We start from the raw sequence: 17,830 nt of genomic DNA, 5'->3' as shown, positions 1-17,830 counted from the left end.
GAACGTTAATTAAAACGGAATCATCCTCTCGCATTCGCTATTATAATCATATTTAGATATTCGGAACACTCAAAGTGACTGTACGGTTTTACTGTCACCGGAATAACGACATTTTGAAATAGAAACGACGCGCCGGTGAATTCGGATCGCGGATGAAGAAACACCGGTGTAATTAGTGTTGCCGTTGCCAGCGTCACGCGGGCGCATCATCACAAAATTGAAAACGAACGAACAAACCGATGGCCCGTCGCCGTCATAGGAGAGATGTGCCAAGAGACGGGAATATCCGCGCGAATCGACTGTCTCGATGCTGGTTCACTCATACGCGCTTGTTTGGCCGTGAACGTACATGAGATCCTCTGTTTGGATACACGGTATGGATATAGGCACGTTTAATTGCGAGATAGGGGTGCGGTGCCCGGTTATGTTAGCGAAACTGACGAACACACGGACATGATAACCGAGAAAGTTTGAACTTCCTGTCCTTGGACGTGCGTTACGCTACGCTTCGATTTAATTTCTAAAGTGTTGCGTTATTTTTAAAGATAAGGACTCTAAGTGAAGAGCCTGTTTGACTAATATACATATAGCGATTCAGGAAGGTATTTAAATACCTAACATAGAAAACTTTCCAATTTCATTATGCTATAATGAGATTATCGTAATTATGTATGACATACGTATATGACATGATGTAATATAATCACAAATTGAAAAGAAATTTGCAATTATTTTATTGTTGTGTATAGTAAAATATTATGACATGATGATTTCTAAAACCTAATATACAATAACAAAATTGGTATTCGTAATTCGTCGAACTTTGCACAACTACTTTGTTATTTAAAGATCTCTTCCTTCTCAGACGGTTTCATTTTCTGAATTATAAGTCGAATAAAAGAAATTCTTCTTCGACTAACACAAAGACTGTTCACCCTCTCAAAATCAAAGAACTTTTCGTACAATTTTATAGAGCATCTTCTATTATGATTATCTCTGACATTTCCTTTCCGTCACGTGTCTGAATTGTGTAAGCATTACGACACGTTATGAAATCAATGTAAGGTACTATTTGATCATCATCGATAATGCACGCTTCTAGTTCTAATAGGTTTGAAACTTTCACCATTAAACTGATGACTAAAGAAAAACAAAATTGTTCAATTTTATATTATGGCCCGAATACTTTCGAAGGATAATATATGAAATAGATTTGTAAATTTCGAGCAAAGAAGCTTTCGAATTTCCGGTATCTTCGGAAACGATAACATTTGTACTTAGTTAGAGGCAACTAACTTGTACAAGCTGTACGTTATGCATAATGAGCGCGCTCTCGCAAATTGTTAGATGGATAGCTATATACTCATAGGAAGTGCGTTCACCTATACAGGTAAATGTACGGGTCTGTATATATCGAATACCCAACGGACGGCAGAACGTACAAGAGAATAGCGTAGTATAAAGCATAAACTACAATTAGCGGTAATCCGCGTGACACGGGCATGGCACCCTTTGCGCATATTAAAGCATTAGCTACCGAGTCATACGAGCGAACCGTACATCATTTCGGGACGTGGCCACGTCTGCCAGTAAAATCGTTAAATTTACGAAGAAACACGACTGACCCGATACTGACTGAATATTAGTAGTACGGATGGCGATGTACGTTTCGGTATTCCGCGCGGACAGTGGAGCTGCCACTAGCGGTATCGATATTGCGTCGCACGCGATGAAAATGTACGCTTTTCTAACACCACCCAAAAAAAAAAAAAAGGAACCCGGTTACCGAGATAAATTACAAATGAAATTCGATGAGAAAGCTTTTTTTGGTATACACGCCGTAGAGTGGAAAGTAATTGGTAATTTTGGTTTTAATCTTATCTCGCGTTCGACGAAGGATTAACGGCTTTGCGTCGAACTGTAAGACCGGTTTCATACGGTGATACGTGTACGTATCGTAATACACGTATACGTAGCGTATTTTTATAAACTTGGAAAATTCCAATAATTTACAGAAAGAATTTATATGAAAGCCCAGTTAGAAAACTTACAGAATGAGATTAGCCAAATTGTTAAAAAGATTCGTGTAAGTCAAAAATTGCAAAATTGCAAAATGCAACTAAATTAGCGCACGTAAGAAGCTTGTAGAATGGTACATAGAACAAAAAGGAACCCATTATTGCTAAAAGTTCCACTATCTGAAATTTTGTAGAACATCCCATGCAAATACGGCCACCAGGTATACGCTATCTAATACATTTTTTTAAAGAATGCTCATTTCAAATTTTCAGCTAACTCTTTGAAATCAAATATGTACACCTGTATTTTTAACGAAAAAAGAACGCAAGAAATTACGTAGGCAAAATAAACGTGAGGCATTTAAAGAAGAACAAGAAAAAATACGATTCGATCTTGAACCTCCTCTAGAGCCAAAATTACGAATTTCGAATCTTATATGAGTATTAGGTACAGAAGCTGTGTAACATCCTACGAAAATAGAAGCTCACATCCGATAACAAATAGCTAAAAGGTTAAACACAAAGATGCTAACGCAGCTCGAAAATTTACTGCTGATCAGCGATGGGACAAAAAGACAAGAAAAATTAAAGAGGATACTACGATTTGTGTACATGTAGCAGTTTACAGAATACGTGATCTTTTAAATAAAGCTTCAAAGAAATTTAAGGTGAAAATAAATTGCAAAACAATTTTATCTAAAAGGTTGTATAATACTCTTATGAGACGCAATATTGTTGTTGTTGATGGAGAAGCCAAAGAATTAAATAAATATAAACGATTAATGATGAATCGTATCTGGCGAGAAGAAGATATTACAAAAGACAGGATCGGAAATGATATGCCCAACAAACACGTTCTTGTATGAAGAAGTATTAATACGCAATATCATTTTGGAGAAATTGAACTCAAAGTTTGCCTAAGTGAAAAAAGTGCTCGGAAGTACTTTGAGAAACATGAGGCGCAAGAGTACTGGGATTTAGCCTTAGCTTAGCATAGAATATTAATAATGAATACATATGGACATTAAAAGGACATTTTTGCTACGACATTTGCCAGGACCTTACTAACTTTTAATTACTTTATTAACGTTTTTTTTATAATTTAATAAATTTCCTTACAAAGTAGTTCTTTCTATTTTATTAGAATCATTTTCTTTAATACATTTTCTTCTTCTATTTTCAATGATAAAATTCTAACAAGATCTCGCAATAAGCTTAATTCAAACGTAATTAACTGCGACGCTTTCACAACAAACTAATGAACTTCGAGTGTCATAAGTACAATAATCGATACCGTGGTCGTAGAATATCTTGCGCGAAAGATATTTCTATTAATTGCAAAAAACGAGCAGCTTTCAACCGAAGTTACCAATCCTCTTTATACAGTTCCAGCCAGGTAAGCTTTCTTAAGGCTATTTAAAGAGGTTTAATCAATGTATTTCTCAGTGAAGGTAACTCGATTCCTTCCAGTATTTGTCCACACTGCATCCGCAGTTTTTGTAAAATTGCCGCTCGATAGCAGCCTAAAACAACAGTTACGAGTTTCAATTTCTTCGTTTCAATTAACAGAAAAGTTTAGAACAACAGTTTCGAATGAAACAAATGTGGTTCCTAGAATTGGCCTCATCGGTCACCAAGGAAGCGTGGAACAGCATAGTTCCCTCTACCATTCTCATTTGCGGTTGTCGGTCCACTGCTATTCGACTATCCTCCACAGCTGTTTTCATCCCCTATACCCTCATACATTTCGTTGTAACAAGTTTACATGATACTGTAAGTCTTATTGAATTCATTCAATACTTAACATGATTTAACGCTATATATTTTAAAATGCAATACCTTTTTACTTCCTTTCCAAATGTTACGAAACTAAAATTGGGTAGATCAAAATTGTTGAAAATTCAATTGAATTTCTTCATTAGTTTGTTACTCGATTAGGAACAATACTTTTTAGAATTCTACCTGCATATATTAGTTTCTTGTCAAATAAATTGTTAGCCGTCCATCAAGTTCTATCCATCCTATTCCACTCTATCTAATGAACAGTAAATTAATTAATTCACGGAAATTATTGAAATAAAATAAGGAAGAATAACAAAAAAAATAAAATCATGACTAATTTACTATGATGGAAATTTAATACGAAAATTACAAACGTAACAAAAGTTCTATTATCAATTGAATGTTATTCGTACATCACATTAATAAATCAAATGTTTAGAAACTTTCTGCTTTAAGAAGATATATAACTTTCATAAATTTTCATATTAATAACCATATGCGCGGAGACATAATGTAAAAACTATTGGGTAAATGTCTAAAGTAACAAACTTTTTAGAACCATCACATATGCTATTTTGTGAATTTGCATCACTAGTTTCATCTAAAGTTGGTATCATAGAACTTTGCGTGGGTTGTATCTAGATTCATTACGCGCGAGTGACCTCTTAGGAATTTCTATCATACTCTGCAGCAACAGATGTCCAGTGTCTAAAGTCTAAAGAGCTGGTTTCAGAAGTTTACGCAAAACATTTGTCTCTTTCACAAGATTCATATATTGTAATAATTATCACATATTGCATTATTAGCAATTTATTAATAAAGTCCATTAAGTTAATATGAAACAAAAATATATGTATAATAAAAGGTAACTTTCAGAAGGAGGCCTACATGAAAGAATTTATAAAACAATAAGCTATAAAAGATATTATATTTTTACCTTCAAACATTCTGACTGAATTAATTTATAATATTTCTACTTTTCAGAACGAAACAAAATGATGATACTTCAAAAATTTTAAATCAGGATTTGTTAAAAGATTTTAACGTTCTTTTTACATAACAATTGTTTTTTTTTTCTTCTACCCATTTTGATTATATAAGTGCATACATTTCATCCATTTACATATTTTAATATTTATATATATACAATTACATCAAAATTTTACTATAGTGACCATTTTATATTACATACTAATAAATACGAGGATCGTCTAGAAAATAATATCCATCTACGTATAGAAGCCATATAACACGAAAGAATGTGCTTATAAAAGCTCATCTAGTTTTATTCATGTCAATCTTTTCAAAATGCATTTGTATTGTTGTTATTTCAAAACGGGTATTACTTTCTGGGCGACTCTCATATGTTAAAAAAAATACTACAATTTTTCAAAATTAACCTATTGTTTATTTTCATTTGTAAATAGTACACCACTACGTATCCTCCCCTTATTATTTATTTAGTAATAAAACTGATTTTAAAAATTTTTACACGACACAGTACATACATTTTTTTATCTTTACTCGTTTCTTCTTTCTATTCGAATATGTAGCGGCAGGCGCAGTAGTCGCTGAAACTGCACATGCGCGCTTGGGTAGTTTCATGGTCGCGCCGCTATGCGGTTAGTAAGGGAATTAATATTACAGATGCATTTAACATCAAAATGATATCCTCTTCGAACCTATGTATAATATATATTGTATACGACCGTGATCATCGTAATTAATTCTTTACAACAAATATTGACATATTTAATAAAATGGCATTAACAAGGAAAGAAATAGATGAAATGAAACCACAAATCGAAAAAGCAGTACATAAATTTCTCGGTTTTGGGGAACCTGCTATTGTTACCACGGCTGTCAATTGTATGACTTCAGGTTATGATAAACGCAAAACGGCAGGTTTGTAATAATCACTTACATGATTATCAATTATCACATCATTTGATTGTATTATTTATTAATTATACTATAACACTATTTATTAATTATGCTATTATTATACTATTCACATACATTCCTATTTTATCGTAGCATAGAATGAAGTGTATCAGAATTATATTTTCTTATAAATAATTTAATATGAGTAATCATAAGCTTTATTATAAATATGTAATTTCTATGACACAAATATACTTTTATAATGTTCCCAATATTGTAGATAAATTATCTGCTTTATTGGAAGACAAAAAGGCTTTAAAATTGACAGAAAAGATATTCACAATATACGATGATGCCAAAGCAGCGCAGAAAAGTAAAAAACGAAATCATGTGGAAGATAAGGATAAGGACAAAGATGCAAAGAAACCTAGATTTAAGGATGATGAAGTCAAAAATGAAAAAACAACAGAAGCACAACTATCTGCAGATAAGGTATTAATTCATGTCAATGTGAACTAATATAAACATGTTAACATATTTACTATATTAATTCATATAGTATTATTGCTTTTATTTTATATTATTTTATTATTTTTATTTAGATAAAACAAATGATGGCAAATGCCCAAAGAGAAATCGAGGAAAGGAAAAGAGCATTGAAAGCTATAAAACAAGAAGAAGTTGCCCCGGTAAAACCGTTACTTAAAGCACGAGATTCTTTACCATCAGTAGGAAGCATGTATAATCAAGGTTTATTAAGTAAAACTGATTCTGATAAAGCGAGAAAAATTGCTGCTTTGCAAGCACAAATTAGAAGTAAACTAAGCTCCGGATTACTTGGAAATGTTAGTGTGCCAGACAAACCAACTCCACTAATTCTGGATGAATCTGGCAGAACTGTAGATATAACCGGCAAGGAAGTGCAACTCACACAAGTGGTACCAACATTAAAAGCTAATATTCGAGCAAAAAAACGTGAAGAATTTAAAGCCCAATTGCAAGAATCAAAAGGTCCAGAAGAAATTCAAGACACCCACTTTTTTGATAATAGGATAGGTGTCAAACCGGCAGTGCGAGGCAAACGGACACTCAAATTTCACGAACCTGGAAAATTCCAGCAATTAGCAGAAAGAATTCGTATGAAAGCCCAATTAGAAAAATTACAAAATGAGATTAGTCAAATTGCCAGAAAGACTGGTATAAGTTCTGCAACTAAATTGGCGCTCATAGCGCCGAAAACAGAAGCTCTTAGTGAAGATGTGCCTAATGTAGAATGGTGGGATTCTGTTATATTAACAGGAGGATATCCGAACGAAGATGAATCTACTACCATTAAAAATTCTACTATCACAAATCTTGTAGAACATCCCACGCAAATGCGACCTCCAAGTATGCACTACCTAATACATTTTTCAGAGAACGCTTATTTCAAATATGTAATTTTGGTTTTTTATTTTAGCTGACCCTTTGAAACCAATATATATGCCTGTATTTTTAACGAAAAAGGAACGCAAGAAATTACGCAGACAAAATAGACGAGAGGCATGGAAAGAAGAACAAGAGAAAATAAGATTAGGTCTCGAACCTCCTCCAGAACCAAAATTACGAATTTCGAATCTTATGCGAGTATTAGGTACAGAAGCTGTACAAGATCCCACGAAAATAGAAGCTCACGTCCGACAACAAATGGCTAAAAGATTAAAGGCACACGAGGATGCTAACGCAGCTCGAAGACTTACTGCTGATCAGCGACGAGAAAAGAAGGCAAGAAAAATTAAAGAGGATACCACGCTTGGTGTGCATGTAGCTGTCTATAGGTGAGCTTAAAGACACATAAATAAATACTATCTAACTATATAATACATATACGTATAATGTAAAATATAATACTGTCATTACAGAATACGTGATCTTTTAAATAATGCTTCGAAAAAGTTTAAAGTGGAAACAAACGCAAAACAACTTTATCTAACAGGCTGTGTAATGCTCTTCCGAGATTGCAATGTTGTTGTTGTTGAAGGAGGAGCCAAACAATTAAGTAAATACAAACGACTAATGATGAACCGGATCAAATGGGAGGAGGATATTATAAAAGATAATGGAAATGATGTGCCGAACAAATGTGTTCTTGTATGGGAAGGTACTAGTAAACAACGTCATTTTGGAGAAATCAAATTCAAAGTTTGCCCGATTGAAAAAATGGCGCGTGAACATTTCAAGAAACATCAAGTAGAACATTATTGGGACTTAGCATATAGTGGAGCAGTACTTGAAAATACAGACGATGTTCATTCTTAGAAACGGTTTTTGTAATTACAGCAATAAATATTAACACTATAATATGAACAGAATCATAGATAATTTCAATACATTTTAAATAAACAATTATTACGGGAGCAAAAGAGGGCAAGAAATGAATAATGTAAACAGTGACACATGGAGCGAAAATAAAAGTGCTCAAAGCCTCTCTAATAACAGTTTTATCTTTGAACAGTTATAGAATCCCTGGACCCAAGATATAAAATTTAATTTTCAAAAGAAGTTTTCAAAGAAGATTTTTTATCCATTATTATATAAATTTTTCTTTGGAGAACTTTACTGTTTATTATGAATACAGGAAAGTTGACTACAAAAATACTATACTTCTTATTAATTAGGAATGAGGATTTTCAAAAATATTATTAAAGAATGTATTAAACATATTAATATAAAATTTTATAACTTTCATCTGTTATCATTGACCTTTAAGTAAGCCAGTTTTATAATCATGAAGTACATATTATTTTACTTATGTTTCTCTTTTACATACCGATATGTAATATTAAAGTCACGTTTATGAGGCAAAAATCTTCATATTCAATAAGAAATGTGATCCCATTACTTAACTTTGATTATTTTTTAAACAACTGACATCAACTGTTTGTTGAAAACAGATGCAGATTGTTATTAGCATACAAATAATTCTTATAAAGTTGTTTCATTCTCTTAATTTTAATCTAGCTCCCTACGCGCGCCATAAATAATCACACAAGACGCGTATTACATACTATTTTACGGATTGCCGCATCAAGATTGTAGGCGTATATAAGATTGTGCATAACCAACGCAGTTAATCATTCGCAACGTCGTCCCCAAGAATCTTAATCTTTGGACAACGTTATAGTCGAACCTATATATCATATAGTATCAATTAGCACAGTATAATGGCACTAAGACCCTATACGAGAGGTATGCTGTAAAAGAACACGCATGTAAGTATGTACATACAGCGTGCTATGTACACGAAAGTGCTAATGTACTTTAGATCCTTGAAACTGTACGTCCAACCGCGACTACGGATAACATAGACTATGAAAGGTAAACCTTGGTCTTGTTCATAATACCAATCCGGTTGCAGGAATGATGCGCTTTTACCGTATTTATAAGAGTTATATACGTTGGTTCAGCGTACCTTGTTGACACCCTATACTAGCGTGATTCTTACTGGGCCCCACTCTTTAAACCCACGGAACGGACTGCAGTTTTACTTTCGTTCGAGGATCGGTCTCAGTTCAGGTTTACCGCTCCGTGCTCTTGCGTATACTCGGCGCGGTTCTTGCGAAATTTTACGAGGCAAATGAATTCTGTTGTACGTTGTTGTAATTAATGTACAATCAATTACTGCCTGTCAATTACTACTGATACGATAGTTTTGGAAACAATGTACTTGTGTGTGAAACGAAGGCCGGTCAACGGTATATTTCTTTTCCTGTCACGGTGAGTGTTTCCGCTTTCATTTTGCGAGATAAACGATATCTCGACTACATGTACTTCAGTACATCTCGAATCGCGACCTATGATTACAACTACATAATTGAATAATTTTTGTGAATAAAGTTGTTTCATCCGAATGTTTGACATAATTTAATGTTTGAAAATGATTTTTCCATTTGCATTTTTAAAATAATGTCAACATTACAGATAATTATGTGTTTAAAATTTCATCTAGTGTATTAATTAATTAATGAAAAGAAACTAAATATATTTTAAAAATTCATTAGTAATGTGCCGCCTACTTTCTCAGTGAGTGGATTTGGCATAGGTCATAGAAACACGTGTGTGTCAGCAAAACAAACATGTGTGAGTATAATCACTCAATGCACAGTGATTTATTTTCCTAATAAAAGTTACATAATTTATTTTTTGAAGTTGTTACAAGCAAATATTTTGTAATTTATATTTTATATATTATTTCAATATTCAGTTTACAATGTAATCTTAATGCTAGAAAAAAGATCACATGCACTTGTATTTATTTTTGAATAAATATTTATTTCGTAGTAAATATCAATAATACTATTAATATAAACAAATTTTCGACATATATAACTCTTGGAAAGCTTTCATATAATATTCCATACAATATAAACTTGGAAAGTTTATCTAACAATATAACAACATTTATTTTGTACTTGCATCAGATTGATATTTATAAATATTCTTATTAAGAAGAATTGTTAATGTTCGTACAAGAAAATGTATATTTTATATGAGATACAATGTAAAATAGACTTATTCATATGCCGATGTATCAAAAAACTAACTTTCAATTATAAATCTTTTAAAATGGAAATTTATTACGTTGAATATCTTTGTCACCATGTCATCAAAAGTTTGGAAAAAATATATTATGAAACATGTTTTTCTTAAAGGTCATGGTTCCTTTTACATTTTTTATTATTACTTTTAAATCAATATTTATATGCACATATTTTCGAGGTAATGTTCTTGACATATAATTAAAAGGCAGTGAATAAAAGATTCCAAAATTTCAAAGTAATTAATAGTCAAAAAAATATATGAAATCATATGAGATATAAATTTTTAGAAACTCTAAAATATAGTAGATTATATATACAACCAGAAATTTTTTTTATATATACTTTAATTGTATTTATATGTGTGTAGCTACTTAAAAATAGAGAAACAGGAAGACTCGTCAAATAATTGATGTAGATATAGCATTAATGATCTACCAACATCAGTGTTATCAAGTCACATTTCAAAATAACGTTTATACACGATTATATCTATTTATTTTTAGTGGGAATTTGAAAATTTTCTTCAACAAGAGCAAACCATGTTTCAAAATAACTTTCATCAATTTGTACAGGCACTATTCGTGGACGCAGAAAAGATTACGTAAGAAAGTCACAAAAGAACCAGGAAAGAGTTAAATGTCAAACAACGAATCTTCTTTAATCTCTTCTTAAGGTCGCCCGTGTATCCCATTGGTATGATCAAAAAAATAGCTAAGTACCAGACTTAACTCCAAGATATATGTGGATGAATGAATTTAATATTAAATAAGGCAACGCGATAAATAGAATGATGAACAATGCTCCATACAGAATGAGACGAAATGCCATCTCCTAGACAAGGTCTCTAAGATCCATTGCGGTATCTTCAACAGAACAGATATTAGTTAGTCACGCGATTTGCTTTGTATCAGCATCCTTTTTTTTTTGTTAACGAGAAGATTAATCTATGGAGAAATTATAATACGAATTTTTCCTATGTATATTTAATTGTATCGTGTGAAAAATTAGCTATTTTTGCCGCATACTCCATTTCAATTGCAATGCGGATGTAGAAACGACAAGAACTTCTAATTCGAATGTGCCCAACCCTGTAATTGTGTTTTTAATGGTTGATTCTATCGCGTCATTGTCAAGTTAGGTAATAACACAACCATTGAATTTACATGACAATTATTAGGTAACGTCAAGGTATACTACTGTATAGTAGAAGTTATACACGATTTCTCACGAGTTCACTTCAAGTGGAAGGTGCAAGATTGTCATGGTGTTCTCAACACCTTCTATATTCTCACAATCTTAATAGTCAGGGGTTTCATACTGCTACGAAAGTTTCAGCTTTTGTCACGTTTAATTAGACATTTTCTTTTCCTTCAGTACGAAGAAAGTAATTAATAGGGAAGAAATATAATGTAAGTTTCGATATAGAAAAATACTTTGTACTATCGTTGTAATATATAATTGCTATAAATAATTAAATATAAAAAATCAATTTATATACATTATCATTTATTGCTTGACAAACAAAGTTCTTAGCAAATATTATCTTTGTTATGATTAGATTCCTTTAACGGTGATCTTGATGACCCATAAGATTATAAAATACCAATAGGTATTTATCCTAACAATGATTGTACTGCTTGTAACAAGAAATGAATGTTACCTTTTCGTTCTCACGATACTGGTAGTAAAGTTATTTTCTACAGGTATATTATTCCCAAGTTTATTACAGATAATTGATGAATTTTTTTCTCACAAGATTACTCTCCAACGAACTAGAATTGCTGCAAGAATATGCATTTATTATCGTATAAATGCCTTCTGTTCCCACAGTTTTATTTCTTTTAAAGGTCTGCCATTGCCATTGAATTTTAATATTATATATAAACCGTTATCATCGTTTTCACTATCAAAAACTGAAGCTTAACTACAAGTGGAAACAATATACATAATGAGATAAAAACAGACCGATCGTAATATTCGGATAATTATGTGCGGTAATATAGGTAGAGACAAGCTATATTTTCTATCTTCAGATTTCGTTTCGCAGATTCCTTGCCACGTTGGTACTCATCAAAGGTACTACACTACCGTCAAATATGTTACTGGATCTGGGTAGGCGTACAAATATTTCGATGGAGAAATACGATCAGGCGGAGCGAGCAATCCTGAACTCGCGGACACATTTGAATCACGGTTCTCCTTCATGGTACCTCGGTGTGTCACATGAAATGACCGAACACGCTCAGAATCTCTCGAGGAAAGCTCTACGGATAGAAACGATGGCCGTAATGTTGGTAGAAGCTTTGAACATGTCATCAAAAGAAGCATCTTCCGTATTACCATCGGTAACTGCCATCAGTTGTCCTGACTCGCCTACATATTTGCAAGTGATGGCCAGCTGCAAGAAGATCGATCCTCGCTACAGAACGCACAGCGGGAAATGCAATAACGCTTTGCATCCGACTTGGGGCGCAGCTCTAGAAGCTTATATACGGTTCCTGCCAACTGAATACGTCGATGGTGTTTCTCTACCGCGTATAGATTTACCTAGTGCCAGAGACGTCTCTTTGAGAGTCCATTCCGGAGGATCCGATCTTAAACATCCGTATCTAATGGCGCTTACCGCGCTCTTTGGTCAATTCCTCATTCACGATCTCGCGCACACGCCAAAGATGGAACTACCCGATGGGGCGAGACTAAAATGTTGCGACGTGGATTACGAACACTTTCATCCAGAATGTTTTCCAATCCGAGCCAATAATGTTGTCGGCTGCATGGAATATTCTAGATCGGCGCCGCACCCAGGAAATTCGCTACAGGTAATCGAAATATAGCGTGTGAATGAAATCCTTTGCAGGAACTCTGCAGGAATTCCTGATATGTAACGTGTTTACTAAGTATTAGATGAGTGGGAAAGTCCTGTCGGTTCTTGTATTATCCAACAGCAGCATTGTTTTATTCAATAAATTATGATGAATTTGGGTAGAAATTAATTTTGTTCTTCTTAGTTAAAATGTCTTAACGCGGTACTTACCAAACAGAGTAAAAGTATTTTTCTACGTAGGGATGCAAATTGGGTCCTCGGCAGCAAATCAACCAAGCGTCCTCGTACTTAGACCTTTCCCCTGTTTATGGGAGCTCCGAAGATGTAGCGCAAGCTCTGCGATCCGGCAAGGATGGTTTGCTTAATACACAGAGGAAAAACTTGCCCATGCCTTCCCCTAAGTATGAAAGTTGCAGAAGCGCGAACAAAGCTTTCCCATGTTTTCTTAGCGGGGATTCACGGGTAAACGAGAACCCCGGTCTCACTCTAATGCATGTACTTTTTCTGCGTGAACATAACCGAGTCGCTACAGAGCTAGGACGACTAAATCCTCACTGGGATGACGAGAGACTCTATCAGGAAGCAAGAAGGATCGTTATCGCAGAAATGGAGCATATAACTTATAACGAGTTTCTACCCGTTGTTCTTGGAGAAACAACTCTCGACAAGTACGTGTTCTCCCTTTCCCTTTATAATTAATTTCACGGATTAATAAGTTTCATTCGTTACATACGCACCACAAAATTTTAATTCGGTCTTATTAATAATTCTATAGTTATTTTATTGATATGGCAATAAGCCATAACTATTTAGACACTTACAATAGTACATTTCAATCTAAAGGTTCATATATCGTTATATTTTCAAAGTTATGACTGAAAAACGTTCCTCTACTGTCAATTTGTTATCTGCTACCATAGCTGGAATCAAATACTCTTATTATTTAACTAGTGTTCTCATCGATATTTACTACTATTTTATATGGTTGCCTGAAATAGGACCAAAGATTCAAATTAAACCTTACAGTTTCATTTCTAGTATACTTGCATATTTGCAATAATTTGATAGTGTCTAAATACTTATGGATGTTAGTGTATATATGTGTATGTAAAACGATTCGATTTTTTGGAAAACTGAAAGATATCAGTTACGCTTAACGCATCGAGGATACTTTCGAGGCTACGATACTCGAACGGATGCGACACTTTCAAACGCTGCCGCCTCTGCTGGACTCTTCTTCATTGCCACGCTGACCCCAAAAACCCTCGACCTAGTTGACTCGCGATCGGCGTTAAAGTCTGGAGAAAGGTCCTTACTATCGGCCTTCTACGCTCCGCAAGAGTTCTATGAAGCTGGTGCTATTGATCGCCTGATTGCTGGCGCTACAGGTCAGTTGAAATTACATATAAATATAATTTTAATGAAAAACATCCCTAAGCATACGTACATCTCATAAGATTTAATCATCGAAAGATATATGCATGTACATGTAGCTAATAGAGTTCGACGTGATAGCACAAGATGTGATTAGTCCAGTGTACGTCTGACTGTAGGTTTCACAAGACCAATTATTTTATTGAACATAAATTACATGCTGTAAATACATGAGGATTCTGCTATGATATGCCAAATGGTAGTGGATATGTACTCCGTTTCATGAACAGAAAATATGTTTTAAACTATTCTAAAGAATTATTAAAAATCATAATATATACAGATAAAGATCATCAAGCTACCTCATGTATTAATCATAGATTTATTAAAAATTTCTAATTGTAAACATTCTTTTATTAAAATATAGTTAACTTTCAACAATTTTTGACAATCGACTATGACATTACGGGACTTTCCAATATCTTTTTTTTAAACATCGAATAGTATGCTATTTTAAAAATTTTATGAGACTTAAATAAATTTCTTTGCTCAGTTTCATATTTAGTATAATTAATATCTATATTAAGAAATCGATTATATATCAAGTAAAATTCTAATTAGATCTAGTCAGTTAAATGAATACGATAATTGATTAACTATAAAAACTAAACTCAATTGTGATTGCGTAATTGATAATATGTGATTGTTTAGTCTTTAAAATTAAGTTTTCGTTCGTATTTGTTTCGCCAGTCAAAACAAAAGAAATAGTTACGGTTAATGCACAATAATGTGTGTCAATCTAAATGGCATTAGTTCAAGTAAATTATTTGACTCGTAGTTATTTATTGTTAGAGTCGTTTGTACAGTCGTTTGTTGCTTCAAATGGCAAAGTTTTTAACGCAACCTTTCGAAGTATGCATCAGTTACAGAATGTAATAGACTATTTACGTTAAGTGATCCTTACTATCTGTAGGTTCGAAGATTTATAATGTTCTAGACCTTTAGATACAAAAATTCATAATTTTTAAATTATATAATAAGATATCCTGATGACATGATGAGCGATGATCGAAATGATATATTGCGATGTAAAATCATTTATTCGAATAAGAATTCTGTTAGGATATTACACTCTGTCAAATAGAAAACTAAAACGGTTTTATCCAATTTATATTTTCATTGTACATATCAACTATGATTTTAAGATTTTATAATAATATTTAAAAGAAAAATGTTAAAATGTGTTAAAAGTATATATAGAATTTAGATAAAAATTGTTTAAATATTGTTACGATCTGCTAACACATTGTCCCATGAGAACTTGGTTTTAATGACGATCTAGGATGCAAGATTTAATTTCCGCGACAGCGGGACATTCTAGGAAGCCATTGCCACCAGGACTGAATGAAATACTTTTGGAACGATATTTCCATGATGGAAAAAGCAACGACATTCCCGTGGATTACGCTGCGCAGATCATACAACAGGGAAGGGATCATGGTTTGCCACCTTATGTCAGATGGCGATCATTTTGTAATCTAGCACACGTCAGTAGTTTTGAACATTTTCGAGGAGCAATGTCCAAAGATACTATAGAAAGACTTCGAAATGTTTATAAGTAAGATATAATTATAATAATTTATTATTTGAACCTGAATACATTTTAATTTATAACTTATAGTTAATAATTTGTATCATTAACTAGTTGTTAAAATTAGTATTATTTACGGTTTCTTTTTCAATTTACAGAAATGTAGAGGATATAGATTTAGTAACAGGATTGCTTTCGGAAGCACCATTACCTGACTCAGTCTTAGGACCAACATTTCTTTGTTTATTGGGCCGTACTTTTCGGAATATTCGTTTTGGTAAGTGATCCGAGATATCTATATTCATTATAAAAGTATGTAAAACTCTTTGCTTTGGAAGTATATATTTTATGATTAATTTCACTGATTAAATGTAACATCTCATAAATTATAATACAGGTGACAGATATTGGTATGAAAATGGAAATACCCCAGGATCGTTTACCTTATATCAATTAGAAGAGATCCGAAAAATCACAATGACGCAAATATTATGTTACAATGGTGAAAGATTGAATTGGGTGCAACCTAGAGCGTTTCTTCTAAGAGATCGTTTTTTGTAAGTTTATTGCTTTATTTTTATTTGAATAAACTTTTAAAATAATAGTATATAATTACTTTCCTCAGACAAAAGAAATAATAGACAATGTTAATTTTTAGAAACGAAGTGATAAACTGTACGATACACAAAAGCGGATCGCCGGATCTTTCATTTTGGAAAGAAAGGAATAATTCATAACTTTTTTGCTACTTGTAATTGTACATAGCAAATATTACATAACTATTATTAACAGAAAACGCTAGAACTTATGTTAATAAACATTGTTCCTTATCATAGAAGCTATAAATCCGTATATTTCATTTTCTTTTCCAAGACGGTAAATAAAAAAAAAAATTATTAAATCAAAAATGAATAAAAGTAATTATAAATGAAACACACACTTGCTACTTACTACTTAAGAATTATGTATCTGATGCACATGCTAATGTGTATCTCTTTTACTATGTCGTATTTAATATTTTTTATACATTTTGTAATGCAACTATAACTACATTAATAATGATTGTATTTAAAAAATGTATCATTGAAATATAAACACTCCCATATTTTCTGTACATAAAATAACATCAAATATCTTTCAGAATTGACAGATTATAGAAAATAATATATAGTTAAAGAACAATAAAAAATATCAAAATATAGAAATGTTTTCATTTCTACAATAATTATTCCTATATATAAATAGATTCCTCGTAATATACATATATAAAACTGTTCGGAATTTTGAGTGGCCATCCGTTTATGGCACGGGCAGGCCCATTCCCTTTAGGAAATTCCGAATTGCATGTCCTCCCCGAATTGTAAGCCTAACGACTCCGAGGTCAGGTAAAAAACCCTTGGAAAGGACCAGCCGGAAGGTCACGATGGAGGGACGAAACCCAACGGCTGGTAAGGAGACGCAGCAGGACAGTTCATCGTCAAACATCGTACCATACGTGAAAGACTTCACTTCCAACATGATCTTACCACTGTCGTGCATCACATCACTACGTTTATACAAGTTCAACACAGTGCTGGATTACTCTAACATTCGATATATTAAACCTTCTCCACCTTGAGCGTTAATTCATTTGAGGTATGCGATATCGATCGATCGATTTGACCCGACCGGTTGCTCTTTAGTCGATAATTCGTAACAAAAACATTAATAATAACATTAATAGATTATTGCTTAAAACAATGTAACGAGAAGTATTTGTCAATAAAAACTTTATACT

At 33.0% G+C, this 17,830-nt stretch overlaps 2 protein-coding genes and 1 pseudogene across 6 annotated transcripts; all 3 read left to right on the top strand.

The window, feature by feature from the left end:
* Positions 1-2,303: 2,303 nt before the first annotated feature.
* LOC139988616 (U4/U6 small nuclear ribonucleoprotein Prp3 pseudogene) lies at positions 2,304-4,911 on the top strand (annotated as a pseudogene).
* A 507-nt stretch (positions 4,912-5,418) lies between these two features.
* Positions 5,419-8,159, top strand: Prp3 (pre-mRNA processing factor 3). The gene is made up of 5 exons (XM_072004712.1): positions 5,419-5,705; positions 5,965-6,176; positions 6,287-7,073; positions 7,144-7,501; positions 7,586-8,159. The coding sequence occupies exons 1-5, from the start codon at positions 5,561-5,563 to the stop codon at positions 7,980-7,982; spliced, it is 1,899 nt and encodes a 632-aa protein (XP_071860813.1). The 5' UTR covers positions 5,419-5,560; the 3' UTR covers positions 7,983-8,159.
* A 510-nt stretch (positions 8,160-8,669) lies between these two features.
* Positions 8,670-17,121, top strand: LOC139987904 (peroxidasin). Of its 5 annotated transcripts, XM_072004703.1 has the most exons (10): positions 8,670-9,440; positions 9,725-9,803; positions 10,768-10,865; positions 12,312-13,083; positions 13,329-13,756; positions 14,229-14,476; positions 15,831-16,080; positions 16,212-16,330; positions 16,451-16,610; positions 16,712-17,121. In XM_072004703.1, exons 1-10 carry the CDS (start codon positions 9,385-9,387, stop codon positions 16,788-16,790), a joined length of 2,289 nt encoding a protein of 762 aa, XP_071860804.1. In that variant the 5' UTR covers positions 8,670-9,384; the 3' UTR covers positions 16,791-17,121. The 5 variants fall into 5 exon arrangements, with proteins under 5 accessions (XP_071860804.1, XP_071860805.1, XP_071860806.1 ...); XM_072004704.1 differs by lacking the exon at positions 9,725-9,803 and having other exon boundaries at positions 8,878-9,440; positions 16,712-17,119; XM_072004705.1 differs by lacking the exons at positions 9,725-9,803; positions 10,768-10,865 and having other exon boundaries at positions 8,886-9,440; positions 16,712-17,118.
* Positions 17,122-17,830: the final 709 nt, after the last annotated feature.

Source organism: Bombus fervidus, chromosome 6 (assembly GCF_041682495.2).
Source record: "Bombus fervidus isolate BK054 chromosome 6, iyBomFerv1, whole genome shotgun sequence".
NCBI classification, from domain to species: domain Eukaryota; kingdom Metazoa; phylum Arthropoda; class Insecta; order Hymenoptera; family Apidae; genus Bombus; species Bombus fervidus.
The sequence above is the reverse complement of the archived record's forward strand: the minus strand, read 5'-3'. Positions and strand labels throughout refer to the sequence as shown.

Bases quoted from the DNA above. Each gene is read 5' to 3' on its own strand.
- Prp3 (XM_072004712.1), top strand. From the start codon at position 5,561: ATGGCATTAACAAGGAAAGAAATAGATGAAATGAAACCACAAATCGAA. The intron at 6,177-6,286 runs GTATTAATTCAT...ATTTTTATTTAG, and splicing joins CACAACTATCTGCAGATAAG to ATAAAACAAATGATGGCAAA. The intron at 7,502-7,585 runs GTGAGCTTAAAG...CTGTCATTACAG, and splicing joins GTGCATGTAGCTGTCTATAG to AATACGTGATCTTTTAAATA.
- LOC139987904 (XM_072004703.1), top strand. From the start codon at position 9,385: ATGTACTTGTGTGTGAAACGAAGGCCGGTCAACGGTATATTTCTTTTC. The intron at 9,441-9,724 runs GTGAGTGTTTCC...AAAATTCATTAG, and splicing joins ATATTTCTTTTCCTGTCACG to TAATGTGCCGCCTACTTTCT. The intron at 9,804-10,767 runs GTGAGTATAATC...ATTTATTTTTAG, and splicing joins TGTCAGCAAAACAAACATGT to TGGGAATTTGAAAATTTTCT.